The sequence below is a fragment of the Prionailurus viverrinus genome, chromosome A1, assembly GCF_022837055.1.
Source record: "Prionailurus viverrinus isolate Anna chromosome A1, UM_Priviv_1.0, whole genome shotgun sequence".
Classification (NCBI taxonomy): domain Eukaryota; kingdom Metazoa; phylum Chordata; class Mammalia; order Carnivora; family Felidae; genus Prionailurus; species Prionailurus viverrinus.
In genome coordinates this window covers 174,744,905-174,759,861 of record NC_062561.1, presented here as the reverse complement: position 1 = coordinate 174,759,861, position 14,957 = coordinate 174,744,905, and the positions used below count along the sequence as shown (strand labels likewise).

Here is a 14,957-nt window from a genome sequence, read left to right as displayed (position 1 = left end):
ACACACGACGCCCGCGTTCGGACTGGGCCGGCTGAGGGAGGGGGCATGGCACAGCCTGGCTCCTGGTTTTGGTTTAAAAACAAAACAAAACAAAACAACAAACGTTCTTGGGATCGTTGTGGGAGTTGAGTGGGAGGCTCTGGGCTGCCCGGGGGGGGGGGGGGGGGGGGGGCCCTCGGAGAGTCTCTGTCGGGGATGTGTGGAGGGAGCCGTCGCTTTCTGATCTTCGTTTAAAAATACATAGAACATGCTACACCCGCGGAGACATTGGACGGGATGCGGTGGGGAGGAGGGCAACATACGTGGGGGCAACAGCCCCGGCCCTGTCCGCGCCCCAGGATTGGACGCGGGCGGGTAGGACAGACAGATGGACAGACACCAACACAGGCTCCAAGGGAGCCCCTCGGAGCAAAGGAAGATCTCGTGTGGGGGGGGAAGGGGTAGAAGGACAGCCCTGGCTCGGGGGGGGGGGGGGGGGCAGGGGACAGGGAGGAAATTGTGCTGCTGGTGGGGGGCCGTCCTGGGCCCCTACGCCTCTGGCTCATACTCCTGATACTCCTCCTGCAGTAGAGGGATAGGGGATGGAGTGGGGAAGAGCAAAAGAGGAAGTGGTTGGAGACCAAGTGGCCAGGCTCTGGCCCTGAGACTCCTCCCCTTCAAGGAGGAACAGTGCACGCCCCTCTCCCTGGGCAGGGGAGGAACCTGGAAGCTGGGACTTTCCAGGGCAGGGGTGCCTGGGGCCCAGTGCTAGGCGCCATCTGTCCTCCCTCTCTGTTGCCACCTCCTAGGGCCTGGTTCTAGAAAAGGGGGGTATGAAGTTCCCTGGCCCAACCCTACCCAACAGGGTCCTCCCACCCTAGCTGGGGATGGTGGCAATCTTCTAGGATGCCCAAAGCCCCACCCAGCCCTGCCACCCCTCACCTGGGGTGGTTCCTCATAACTCTCCCCTTCTGGCTCCATCAGGGGCTCGATCAGTGGTTCCTCAGCAGCTTCCTGGGCCACTTCCTCTGGCTGCAGGCAGAGAAGGGACAGGGCCATGAGGGCAGCTGGAGATGCTCCTGAAATTCGTACCCTGGGAAGCTTTTGGCTGATTGGGGGAAGGCTGGGCTTTATTGGCAGTACAACCAGAATTTCTCATTAAATTGTTTATTTGGAGTGCCTCAGAAGTGGAGTGAAGGTGTGAGGGGTGAAATCACCCCAGATCACCAGGAAGCTGGGAGTGGAAAGGGGAAACAAGGCTCTCCATATCCCTCCCCTCAGTACCTGGTAGCCGCCTGCGCTTCCATCACTTGGATGGATGGGATGGGGAGAGAGCACGCTCAATCACCCATTTATCCCTGCCTGCCTTGTGTCAGCCTCTGCTGGGCATCAGGACCCCAGAGACAACCCTGGAGGCTCCTCTGGGCTGGAGGGAGATGGAAGCTCTGAGACAGGGCTGGGCAGGAGCTCTGAGCCATTCCCTTGCCACCTTCCACCCATCCCTCCCCCAGGGTCCTGTGTGGCCTGATTTCTTCAGCGGTTGCTATTTTAAGATAAGCTGGAAGCAACAGCTCATGGTGTTGCTTGGATGTGTGAGCTAAGACTCTCCCCTCCCCCCTGCATCTGCTGCCCAGATGGGTGCAGACCAGCAGGCACACAAGTAGGGGGTTGCCAGACACACGGCCAGCCACCTGCAGGTGAGCACATGTATGTGCACAAACACAAGACTGAGCTAGCTGCCCACAGCACACACAATAACCTGGGGTGCGTGCACGGCTGCACAAGGCCACATATGGGCTGGCACACTCCTGGACCCCTGGGGGAATCTGTAGGTAGGGGGTATACCACCTCCCCATTTTCCACATATAACCACGGTCCCTCCCTACTGGGCAGAGGTAAGAATCTTGGGAGCCTGGGGGGCTGGCACTGAGAAGGCCTGCCTGACCACCTCTGTGGTCTAGTTGCCTTACCCCTATCCAGGCAGCTTTAGTTCTTTCACATTGCCAGGGTAGGTGGGCCCTGTGGGCACATGAGTTTATAGCTCCTGACCTGGCTCATTTCCCCCAGTGTACAGATGGGGTACACCAAGACCTAGGAGGTGGGGAAAAATTAGTTTGCTGAGAGTCACCCAGTATTAAAAATCCCAGCTTGTGGGGCACCTGGGTGGCTCAGTTGGTTAAGTGTCTGACTCTTGATTTTGACTCAGGTCATGATCTTGCAGTTCGTGAGTTTAAGCCCTGCATCAGGCTCCCTGCTGACAGTAAGGAGCCCTGCTTGGGATTCTCTCTCTGTCTCTGTCTGTTCCTTCCCTGCTCCCTCTCTCTCTTGCTCTCTCAAAATAAATAAACTTTAAACCTTTCTTAAAAACAAATAGCTTGAGCACATCATTTGGAAACGACCCAAATGTCCAGCAACAGTAGAATGGAGGTGTGCACTATGGCTAATCACACGATAGTTGATGTGCAACAAGAATGAAGAATGACAATGCATGCCACATATGGCTGAATCTCACAGTGTTGAGTGAAAGAAGCTACGTACAGAAGAGCATCTACTTGATGATAACATTTGTATGAAGTGGAAAAATACCCAACTCATTCGTGGTGTCAGAAGTCAAGAAGCAATTACCCTTGGAGGGGGAGGCAGGGCCAGGACAAAGGCGAGGTGAATAAGGGTACAAATGTTAAGAAGGTACTCACTCTCAAGGCCATGCAAATAAGACCCGAGAATGAGTGTCCCCTTCAAATTTTGCGCCCCAGACACCTCACTCATCTTACCCTAGCCTGGGCCTGGGGGGTTTGGGACTGGAAGGAGGTCTAAGGCAGGCTTCTGAGGGGCTGATGATCTGTGTCTTGCTGTGGGTGCTGGTTACATGGGGGGGGGGGGTTCCCTCTGTGAAAATTTCATGGGGTCGTGTGGTTTCTGCGTGTACATTGTACCTCAGTAAAATGTTTACTTAAAAAACATCCCAGCCTGGCCACCTACTAGCTATTTGGCATCAGGTTAAGTCACTTCACCGTGAACTCAGCTGCTTTGGATGGGAAATGAGAGTAGGAATGTGGGGAGGGTCCCATGATAATGCACACGAGCAGGCTGGGAAGTGGAGACACTCAGAAATGTGCATCCTGGACTTGCACGGGTTCCCCATGCCCGGTAACCCCAAAGAGCTGTTGTTTAAAGAGGAAATCCACGATCTTGAGCCCCCTTAGAGCAGAGGTATCACAAGTGCTGGTAGGAGGAAGGGGGCCTGAGATAAATGTGCAAAGGGCTCTCACAAACAGCCTCGAGGCTGACAACTCAGACTCAGACCTGGATTTCTCAGCACCCCAGCTCCCAGCACAGGGGCCGGCCTTGTGGGGCACCAAGCTACTCCGGTGATGTAACCTGAGCTTATTCTCCCAACCACCTTCTTAGAGAGGCAGGCAGGAATTGGGATCTTGGGCAAGTCACTTCACCTCTCTGGGCTTCAGTTCCTTCATCTATAAAGTGAGCTAGTTGTGGCGTTCCTCCATGTAACGTGTCTAGAACACTGCCTGCCCATACAAGACATCAATGAATGGGAGCGGTCCCTGGAAATAATGATAAGAAATGGGAAGTCACACAGCTGGTAAAATGCATAGGCAGGACTTGAACCAGAACTTCTGAGTCAAGTCCCAGACTTCCAACAGGGGAAAGGACCAGTTGTGTAAAATGTCTGCAGTGAAGGGTGGTGTGGGGTCTCCTCCCGGAGCCCAGTGGATACACTCATGCAGAATGTACCTAATCTCCCAAACCAAAAGTTGAAGAGACCCTCACGCCCACGAAGGCGGTCTGCACTTGTACGTGGACAGACACGGAGCACCTCACAGAAGGAATGTCTGGCAGACATATAGGACCACAGAGTGCACGGTCACGGTGGTGCACTTCCATGCACACCTGTGGTCACGTGCGCCCCCTGGGGGCGGGTATGGATCACTCATACGATGGCAGGGCTATCATCTTTTACTAAGCACTCACTGAATGCAAGTCAGGCTCTTTACCTCAGTGGTTCTCAAAGTGTGGTCCTTAAACCTGCAGCATCAGCATCACCTGGGTACCTGTTAGAAATGCAAACTCTCGGGTCCCATCTCAGACCTAGAGAGTCAGAAATGCTAGGGATGTGGCCAACAGTCTGCATTTTAACCTGACCTCCTGATGATTCTGATGCGCACATACGTTTTGAGAACCTCCAATATGTATTATCCCTAATCTATGTTAGAGCCCTATTGTATTCATCTTCTGTCTTAAAGCCAAAGAATCAGGCTCAGAGATGCGATGGGATCTGCCCAGGGTCACACAGTCAGGATGCAGTGGAGTTAGGATTCAAATCCAACTCTACAGCGCTTCAGAGATCACAGCTTTTACGCTGTAGTGTATTCTAATGAAAGTATTTGCCTTCATGCGCACGTGGACAGCCACTGTCACTCCCCCCGGAGGAACATGCCTGCACAAATATGTGATGCATATTTCGCCCCTCCTCCACGGCCAACACTTGCTCATGCCTGCCTCAGGGCCTTTGCACATGCTGTTCCTACTGCCTGAAATACAATTCTCGCATGGCTTGCCTCATCCCTTGGGTGTCAGCTCAAATGTCACCTTGTCAGAGCAGCCCTCCCAACTAAAGCAGTCCCCTTACCGCTTGATTCTCTATCACATCACCTTTGTCTTTTCTTCATAGCACTTATCCCTGTCTGAAACCATCTTGTTTATTGGTTGGCTTTTTACTGTCTATCTTCTCCCACTACAGTGTCAGGTCCATGAACATATTCACTGTGGCAACCCCTAGAATAATTCCTCTCTGGCATGGATACTTATTGAATGACAAGACATGAATGAACAATCAGTGACATACAGACGTGGCCCTAAGTGGTCGAGGTCACGCTCACAAGCAGGATACATGTATACAATCAGATCTGGGTCACTGTCACAGGAAGCACAACACCCATACACAACTTCATGCAGACTCATTCTGAGCTGAGTCTAGCAGGGTCCTGCAGAACGTGAGACAAGGTGTGCCCGGACTGGCTGGAGGAGCCGGCAGCCCAGTGGGATCCATACAGGTGTGCCTGCCTGGCACGTGTGTGTGTGTTTGTGTGCGTGTCCATGGCGAGAGGAAAGCTCACCTTCAGATCAGTGGGAAATTCCTCCTTCTTCACCAGGCCTGTGGCTGCTGCAATGTTCCCAGCCCCAGAGAACACGGCTCCTCCAAGATGTGACGCCTGCTCCTTGGTTTTTTCAGCCACTGGAGCAGGTATAGGATTTGAGAAGAGGATTGGGGGCCAAGGTAAAGCAGACATAGATGCATCTGTCCCTCGTGGTGTCCCAGGGCTTGCCTCCCTCATGGAGCACACTCTCAGGAATCTTTGGGGGTACCCTTTTCCACCGCCAGCCCCCCACCTCCAGATCCCAGTCAGATCCCAGGCCCGAGGTGTGGGAAGGGGGCTGTGCCAGGGCTGGGCTGGTACCTGAGGCCACTCCTTGTACCACCCCCTCTCGAGTCTTGCTTCCTGCAGGGACGAAAAGGAGCACACATAAGGACTCCGAGCTGAGGGAACACACACTCTGGCAAGCATGGGGTTTACAGAGTGGGCAGAGGGATCCAGACAACAGCGGGCATCCTGGCCTCATCACCGCCTCTTTGGGCCCCCAAATCCCACAGGTACATCCCTCATCACTGCACTGAACCCTCCACACCTGCTCCCTGAGGACTGTGAGTTCTCCCCCACAGTCTGCCCCTTCTCCACCTGCAACGATACCCACACCCCTCTGGGGAAGGCCGCCTGAGAGCCAGCACTCTACTTCCCCGGTTTCATTTAACTGTCCGACCAGGGTGAGCAGGTGGGGGTGGGGGTGGAGGTGGGGGTGGGGCTGGAGCTGGGAGGTTCGCATTTGGAAAGGTTCCTCTGGTGTCCTTGAGGCCTGACTGCCCACACCTCACCTATGGACACTCACCCCCGCCAGCTCCCACTCCATTCCAACTAAAGACTCTTCTCCTAACTGGGGTGTGAATTTCTCCTTCTGGATGAAGTGAGGGGTCTCAGGTGCACGATGGGTGTCAGGGGGACTGACACCCATGGCATTGGCCAGGCCTTCTTAGGAGGTAGCTGGGAAAGGCAAGATGGCGTGATCTGACGTGGGGGGCAGGAGCCCTCAGGGAAGTGGGGAGTCTGCTATACTGAGGATCTGGCAGTGCAGACAACAGCTGGCGGACCCCAGAATAGGTAAAAGGGTGTCTAGTAGGGCTGAGGCTGGTGGAAGGAGGAGAGGACAGCATGGGAAGGCAGGATCCTCTGGGCTAAGGTCAGCCAGACCCAGACAGCAGGGGGCGGGCTGCTTGTACCCAATCATTCCTCCCACAAACATTTGTTGGCACCTGCTCTGTGCCACGCCCCAGGCCAATGGCTCACTGTCGGATGGGGATAAGAGAAGGGCAGATTTGGTGTCCTGGAACTCATGTAGTGGGGAGGGGACCTCTAGCCTCCAAGGGTACGTGAAGGGGGGAGAGAGCACTGTCTGTGCTTTGACAAATGGGGAACAGGCAGATATGCAGAAAGGAGACTGGGGGTGGGGGTGGGGGTGGGGGTGGGGGAGGGTATCTCAGGCACCAGAAACCATGCGGACAGGTACAATGAAGTGTGCTTTCTGGACCTGCACAGAGCACATCAATGCTGTCTGTGCATCTGCAGAGATGGAAATACAGACTGAGGTGGGACCATGAACTGCGGCTATAGGAAGCTGAGGTTTTAATGTGTAGGAACAGGGGGCCGCCAGGGGTTCCTGGGCAGGGGGAGGAGTAGGAGGTGCCAAACTCCTACTAAGGGGAAGGGGGTGCTTTGAGTCTGTTAGCAGGGAGACTGTGTCAGGGAGCCAGGGATCCATATAGAAGTGAAAGGGCTGGGTAAGGGGAGGCAGGGGGGAGGCAGGGGGGAGGCAGGGGGGAGGCAGGGGGGAGGCCAAAGCTGGGGCCTGGCAGGTGTGGGCTCAAGCCCCTGCCTTGTCTCCATCCCCTGTGCCCTAGCTCCAGCTATACCACCTCCCGGCAGGCCTCCCTGCATTTGGTCTCTCCCCAGAAGCCTGAGGAACCTTTCTACACTGAAATCAGATCATGTCTGTCCCTAGCTTACAATCTCTCGTGGCAGTTGTAATAATCCTTTGCCCTGGCCCACAAGGGCTCTCTCATGAATTGGCTCTTGCCCATTTTTCTGATCTCATCCCCTACCATTGCTTCCTGCCCTCTGCTCTCCAGGCTTGTCTCCTTCAGGCCTTTTCTGCTTCCTCCAACTCCCCTCCCCCACCCAGCTCCTTATTCTTTGGGGTTCGGCTCAAATGCCACCCCCTCGGGTTCCCCTACTGAAGTGGTCCCCATCCCAGCCACTTGATGTCACATGCCACTATGCGAATGATCTGTATCGCTATCCGGAAAGTCAGCAGCTCCTAGTACATAGATAGCAAGAAGTCAACAAACATTTTGCACATCGCCACAATCCCAAATCTGCCACAAACCTGGGCGAATTAACCAGCCCTCTTCAACACACGTGAAGGGTAATTCTGCCTACTCCACACTAGTAAGCTCTGAACCACCATATAAATTCAGTAATTGTCAGTTTGGGGCCCTGAATCCCCTTATGCCGATGACCCTGGGGGCTCCCTCTCCTCTCACCCTTGGGGTGAGAGATTTTAACCACTTGGTCTTTCTCCTGACACAGCTGGAAGCTGCTAGGAGGATGGACCCAGAGAGAGGGCAATGGTGCAACCACAGGCATTGGCAGGCAGGAAGACCCTCAGAGCAAGTCAGAGATGGAAGTAGCTGGAGAGGAGGGCGAACAGGGAGCCCCAGGAGGGAGGGCCTGCAAGGAGAGGGGCTTTGGAGTTCATAAAGCTTGGCTCGAACTCCAGCTTCAGGTTTCAGCAGCTGTGTGACCTTGAGCACCATAGTTAGACCTCTGTGGAATGGGCCGGGAGCATAAAGTGAGGTAATGGGCATTATGGCACTCGACACAATACTTGGCAGAGAGTAAGGGCTCAACTCCAACTCCAGGTAACTATTAATCATGTGAAGAATCAGGGGGAAAATAAAAGGCTACCTGCTTTGACCAATACATTGGTCCCCGGCCATTCAGCTGAACCCCACCCTCACCAACTCTTCCCCCACTCCCCCCTCCCCATAGGTGTCATCACTGACCCAGGCTTCCTTCAGCTGGCTGTGTCCTCGGTGACCCCTGCTGACCCGGCCCCATCTGCTGACTCATATTCTCCTGCCCAGACCCCTCCCCCCCCCACACCCTCCCTCTAAGGACCCCAGCCACACTCCCTCCAAGGACCGGAACCCGGTAGCCCCAAAGCCCTGCCCCTTGCCCACCGACGTAGAGGACGCCCTCCTTAGTCTTCTCCGCGGCCTCGGTGACCCCCTGCTTGGTTTTCTCAGCGGCGGCCACGACGCCCTCCTTGGCCATGGACAGGCCCTTCATGAACACGTCCATCCTGGCGGCCTGGGGAGGGCGAACACACGGGCACGGGTGCGCTGGCCACGCACCCTCACCCCAGCCCTTCCCCTTGGACGCCGGGCCCCCTCCCCTCCCTCCTGAGACTCCAGCGCTCTTCTGGACGGGGAGCCCCCTCCCGTCTTACCCCCTGCCCAGCGTGAGGCCACAGGGCCGCGACGAGTCCTAGCGTCCTTGAAACCCAGGGACGCGGGAGGATCCACTGCCTCGGTTATCCGGGGCCCTGCAACCTGCAGCCCCGAGGAACCGGGGTGCTGGGCTCGGCGCGCAGCCCTAGCGCCTGCCTGTACGTACACACACGACAGAGTCACACGACCATACACAAACATTCTCCACCGATACGCTCACGTGCACATACAGGACACGCAGACGTTCAAACGCGCACGGACACCCTGACACACGAACACGGGCACGGGCGCACGTCCACAAGGCCACCCAGGCAGTTGCAGACACAGAGCAGCAGTCACACATACCCCAGGGCACACACTGACACGCACCTAGCGGAGCCGTCTCCCCGTTCTCCAGCGGGTTCCCCAACTCTGCTCCCAGCCCTTTCCCCATCCCGCCCAGTCCCCTCTCCATCCCCAGCCCTTCCCCAACCCGGGCGTCCGGAGCGCGGCCGCCTCACCTGGAAGCTGAGCCCGGGCTTGGGATGGAGCAGCGGCTGCGGCTGCGGCCGGCGGACGCTGGGGCTCGGCTAGGCCGGGCTGGGGTGGGCTCGGGGCGGATGGGGAATCGGGGCCTCGCTAGGCGCCCAGGTCCGTCGGCAGCAGGCGGGGCGCGGGCCCTGAGCCGGGGCGCAGCAGTGCCCTGGCCTTGGGTGCGTCGCCAGCCACGGATCGCGCCTTGCGCCCTGCTGCTCTCACGCTCGGGCTCCGGCTCCCGCGCGGGCGCTGCGGCAGCTCTGAGCTCAGCGCCCCCTCTGGCGGCCGCGCCGCCCCCTCAGCCTGACTGACAGGGGGCGGGGAGGGTGACATCTCCGCGGAGCCCGCTGGCCTCCGGGGGCGGCCCCCGACGCGCCTCTGGGGACCCTTGGGCGTCAGACTCGCGTCCCGACCCCAGGAGCCGAGTCTGGCGGCGGAGACAATGCAGAGTGCCAAGAGTAGGGAAAAAAAAAAAAACTGCACGCAGTTGCCTTTGGGATTCAAGGGGTTCGAATCTCAGCTGTGCTTTTATTAACTGTGGGACCTTGGGCTACTCAGCTCTCCTTTCTGAACGCCAGTTTCTTTTTCTGTAAAATAGTGGATGATGGATGATTCGCTCAACGAAGGTTGATTGAGGATTTAGACAGGTGCTAGGTAAGTTTCAGGCAATGGAGACAGTGGAAAAGGAAAACAAGGTCCCTGTCCTTGGGGAGTTTACAATGATGTGTTTGTGTGTGTGCAGAAATGGGACACAGGACAGAAAACAAACATGTCAACACTTACACCTAAGAAGATTGTTTCAGCTTGTGAGGAGTGTTATGAAGATAATGAATGGCTGATGTAACAGAATGACTAGAGGGGGGACTTGGGACAGAGTGTCCAGGGAAGACCTCTGTGAGGAGGCCAATGGGAGCAGAGACCCCAGAGAGGGACCAAGGCCAACATGGACAGGATCCAGAGAGGGAATTGGCAAGTGCAAAGGCACTGAGACAGGACGGTGCTTGGGAATAGATAAAAGGAAGTGCAGCTGGAGGACCAGGAAGGAATGAGGAGGTGGACAAGACCACTGTGTGTGTGTGTGTGTGTGTGTGTGTGTGTGTGTGTGTGTGTGTGTGTTATGGTGGTGATTGTCAAATGGCCATAGAATGCCAGGTACACATAGGCCCTCAGATGGAGCTATGACATAATTATGCCCAAGAAGCTATGGGATCCTAGAGGAAGGGGACTCTGGCAGCTTAGGGGAGTCAGGGAAGTCTACACAGAGGAGGTGACATCTGTGATAGGTCTCCTGGGAGAGGCAAGATTTTTACCTGGAAGACAGGCAGGAAGGGTATTTTAGGCTGTGGGCATAGCATGGGCAAAGGCACTGTGGCTGGAAATGCAGGGTGTATACGTGACAGGTGATGAGGTGAGGAGGCAGCCAGACTGTGCAGGGCCTGGAATAAAGTGTTCATAGGCCACTGCTAGACCTGCAAATTGGTGCATGCTTTTTGGAAGGCAGTTTGGCAATGTTTACCAAAAACGTAAATGCATGCTCCTTTTGAGCCAACAGTTCCCCTTCCAGGAATTTATTCCTTGGATTTACTCACACAAACATGCAAGACATTTGTGCAAGGATGTTCACTGCAGCACTGGAAATAATCTGTGTCCATCCATAGAGGACTGGCTGGTGAAGTGTGTTACATCCACCCAGTGAAATGCTATGTTGCTGTTACAAAGGATGAGCAGGACCCATGTGTACTGACATGGAGTGTAGCAAGAAATAGTGTAAAGTGACAGCTTGACGTGCTAAACCATCATGTATGGAACTAGTCAATTTTGATACATACGTACACATAGTTATATACAGACCCCTTATATACAAATATGTACACGTTTACTTATATCTAGATATATAAGGACCACACCAGCAAGGACTTCCAAAACACTGTTCACAGTAGTTGCCCCTGGCAAGTGGGGCTGAGAACACTCAGGGAGAGAAAGTTTTCCATTTTATCACCTTCCTTCTTATGCTGCTTGGTTATTTTACTTTGAATAGTATTTTACTTGTATAGTATTAAAAGCTAGCATAAGGGACATTTGTCATTATTTTTGAGCCCTCGGCATTGACACTCTCCCCTTCCTATGTTGGGGGGGATTCTCCCACCTTATGAGCCAGGGCCCATCTCCCCCTCTAGGAGCTGACGGTTTTTTCTTAGCCTTTGTTGCAGCCAAGACCTGTAACTTCAAACCCAGACAGGCCAGTCCCAGACTTGGAACCTGAAGAATCAGGGAAGGAGGGCAGTCTGCTCTGGTGAGGGCAGGTGATATTGGTGGTAGCAGCTCCTACCAGGGACCACAGGCAGCGGTGACACTGCTTCTGGGAGTGTCCAGCACCAACAGGAAAAGCTGTAGCGGCAGGGGGTCTGCTTGGCAGTGCGATTTGGGGCGTTATTCCAGGCAGTGTGGTCTTGAAGGGGGACTCTCTGGCCTTCCTGGAGAGTTTCTGAGCTCTCCAGTGTCGGATAATAAAATCCTTCTCTACGTAAATTAGCCAGAAGCAATTTTTGTGACTCTTGACTAAGAGCCCCTGAATGTCAGAATCGGTGATGAAGAAGGACCAAGCAGGAGGGACAGGAGGAAGAGAGAAAGACCACGTGAAGGGTGTCTGTACTTCCAACTGTAGGAACTGGGAAGTCACTGAGGATTTTAAGCACAAGAGAGACCAAAATGCGATTTACGTTTTGTGGGACTAAATAGAGGTGGGTTGGATAGAGGACACAGCAAGATCACAAGATAGCTAGGGCAGAATCCACAGGAGGGATGATGGAGCCCGAACCGTGGAAGCCAAAGGGAGGCTGGAGGAGGGCTGGAGGGACAGTTGGGTATTATTCAGGAGGTAACTTAGGTGTTGGGGAAGAGGGAGAGGGATGAGTCGGGGAAGGTTCCCAGGACAGCAGATGAGAGATGCTATTGCAAAATGAAACAGGCATTGAGGAGATGGGGCAGCCTCGGGGGTGGGGGTGATGGGGAGCTTGTTTGGGGCATGATTGGGGCTGACTGTGTGGTGCTTGACAGATGAACTAGAGGAGGTGTTTGGCAGACAGTAGGATGTCTGAGCCTGGAGCTCAGGAAGTCACCCAGGGCTGGCTCCACATATAGATCTGGGCCATGGTGTACTAGGAAATCTTTAACACATGGCTTTCTAAGCAGAGAAGTACCTTGGTTTGTAGAGGTTGCCCACATCCACGGGGTAAATCCCGCCCCTCCCCCCCACCATGATTGATTTCACTGTCACAGAGCAGAGAATTGGGAAGAGATGGGCCATAGTATGGCCTTTTACGGTATTTTCACCACACAGACAAAATAGGTAAAAACAATCTTAAGAAATAGAAAATAGTAAATGGAAAAGAGAAAATGGAAAATAGTAAAATAATTAGAAAGTTCTGTTTTGAGTGTCCATTATGTTTTATTATCATTTTTAATGTTTATCTATTTTTGAGAGAGACAGAGACAGAATGTGAGTGGGTTGGGGCAGAGAGAGAGGGAGGCACAGAATCTGAAGCAGGCCCCAGGCTCCGAGATGTCAGCACAGAGTCTGACGCGGGGCTTGGCCTCACAAGCTGTGGGATCGTGACCTGAGCTGAAGTCGGACGCTCAACTGACTGAGCCACCCAGGCACCCCGAGTGTTTATTATGTTTTAAACATAATTTTTATATAACCATAAGTTTATAGAATTTAATTTTTAAATAATGACTTTACACCTGGCTCAGAAATTCCTGAAGATTTAATAACTGCTCTCATAAGCTGGTCTAAGCCAGCCTAGCACACCGCTGGATTTGGGGTCATTAGCGCAGAGGTGGTGGCTGGAGCCATGGGGAGGGTGCAGTTGCACAGGAGAACCTGGAGAGTGAAAAGGAGAGAGTCCAGAACAGAATCCTGAGGCACTGCAAACTTCCTGTGTGGCCAGGGGCAGGGGACCTGGCTAACAGACTGAGAGGGAGCAGCACGGGGAAGAGGAGAAGCTGGAAAGAGTAGTAGTAGGGATACCAAGAGGATTAGAGGGAGAGCTGGTTAAATGCTACTGAGGGGCCAAAGCGATGAGTAGCAACGAGTCCTCGGATTCACAGCAAGTGGCTATCAGGGACTTTAACAGCAGCACAGGGGCTACGGGAGCCCAGGAAGGAAGGGGCACCTACAGAAAGCCTCCAGGAGAAAGTCACATTCTGGCTGGGTTTTGAAAGATGAGAAGGACCCTACAAGTAAGTGATGGTGAGCATTCTTGGCAGAGGATCCAGCAGGTGGAAAAGTCCAGATTCATCAGGAACTAGACTCCTTTCTTCCTGCTCCACCATTCTTAGTACATGGATTCTACCTTCAAGGTCATCTCATGGTCCAAGATGGCTGCTGCAGCTCCAGCCATCATATCTATGCAGAAAGCAGGAGGAGGGGAAGTAGGGCAAAAAGAACACCTGCCAGTTGTCTCTCTCACGAGGAATTTTTGGAAGCTAACAACTTCTGCATGTCTCTTGGCTATGCCTAGCTGTAGGGAGGCTGGAAAATTGTGGTCATCTAGCCAGGCATACGACTTCCCAGAGCCAAAGTATGACAAGGGGACAATGGTCACTGAGTGGACCACTAGCATCTTTGTCACTATTTCTCTTTGCCCCCAACTGTTTTTATTTGGAAAAACTTCAAACCTAGAGAGAAGTTGCAAGCATAGTACAGTGAATAAAATCTTCAGAAAAATTGCAGTGTTAATAAAATCAATACCCAAATATTCTTCATCTAGATTCACCAGGTGTTAACATCTGCTACTTTTTTTTTTTTTTTTTTGGTCTCTCTCTACGTGTACTATCTCCAGAAGAAGGAGCATATTTACTGGGCCGCCACTTTCCAGCACAACGGATACTTCACCCTGTATCACACTGCAGCCCACATGCTCCCCCTACCCCCTTTAGGGCAGGCCCCTGGGCCTCTTTCTGGCCAGGCCCTAAACATGTGAGTTCTCAGGAACCCCCTCCTTGTTTCCATTCTCTCTCCCCCAGGAAAATGGGTCTCTCCATTCCTCTCTTCCCTCTCCTCTTCCTGAGAATATACTAAGGAGAATGGTTTTTGAAGCTTGGGGGGGCGGGGCAGGGCTGGGAGAAAATCCTCACTGGAACAGCTGGAGCAGCTGGAGCAGAAAGCATCCTCTTAAGAGGATCATGAGGCTCCTGGTGATCCCAGCCCTTCCTGGGTTTTGCGAAAATCCAGATGGGCCTTTACAACACTGTGTGTGGTGCCTGACGGTGCGATTAAACATTCATCAACATTCCGGCTGTCCAGAGGCCTCAGGGTGGGGAGTGGGGGGAGAGGCAGGCCGGTGGGGGCTGGAAACAGAGAGAGGAATGTGATATTTATTGAACACCTACCGTGTCCCAGGCACGACAGCCATTATATCATCAATCCCTAAAATCAGTCCTTTAGAACAGGCATTTTCAATCCCATTTTCCAGATGTTGGAACCAACACCCAAAGAGGAGAAGTCCTATGACTGGCCACTGGCATCTATTGTTTTCAATCAGCTTTTCCTGAGTGCCCGCCACGTGCCAGGTACTGTTCTGGGTACCAGAGATTCAGCAGAAAACAAGACCAATGAAGTCCTTGCTTTTCTAAAACTTAACATTCTGGTAGGAAGCGACAGACACCAAAAGAACTAGTGACCAAATAAGATGCTTTCGTTTGTGTTGCTCTTGTCCAAATCAGGGATGTCCACCTTGCTACATCTGATGGTCAATCCTGCCTCCTCACTCTGACCTCCGAGTCCTTGCTAAGAGCCAGGCCCCACTTTAGGTAC

At 53.7% G+C, this 14,957-nt stretch overlaps 1 protein-coding gene across 3 annotated transcripts; it reads right to left on the bottom strand.

The window, feature by feature from the left end:
• Positions 1–8,480, bottom strand: SNCB (synuclein beta). Of its 3 annotated transcripts, none has more exons than XM_047868132.1 (5): positions 8,354–8,480; positions 5,460–5,501; positions 5,118–5,236; positions 922–1,011; positions 1–561 (listed from the first exon to the last, which is right to left on the bottom strand). In XM_047868132.1, exons 1-5 carry the CDS (start codon positions 8,472–8,474, stop codon positions 529–531), a joined length of 405 nt encoding a protein of 134 aa, XP_047724088.1. In that variant the 5' UTR covers positions 8,475–8,480; the 3' UTR covers positions 1–528. The 3 variants fall into 3 exon arrangements, with proteins under 3 accessions (XP_047724088.1, XP_047724097.1, XP_047724108.1); XM_047868141.1 differs by having other exon boundaries at positions 922–993; XM_047868152.1 differs by lacking the exon at positions 5,460–5,501 and having other exon boundaries at positions 8,354–8,474.
• Positions 8,481–14,957: the final 6,477 nt, after the last annotated feature.

What these genes read in the sequence shown, in the direction of transcription:
- SNCB (XM_047868132.1), bottom strand. Translation starts at nt 8,474, where the DNA reads ATGGACGTGTTCATGAAGGGCCTGTCCATGGCCAAGGAGGGCGTCGTG. An exon ending in GGAGGGCGTCCTCTACGTCG is followed by an intron (nt 5,502 to 8,353) that starts GTGGGCAAGGGG and finishes TCGTCCCTGCAG; the next exon opens with GAAGCAAGACTCGAGAGGGG. An exon ending in GGTACAAGGAGTGGCCTCAG is followed by an intron (nt 5,237 to 5,459) that starts GTACCAGCCCAG and finishes TACCTGCTCCAG; the next exon opens with TGGCTGAAAAAACCAAGGAG.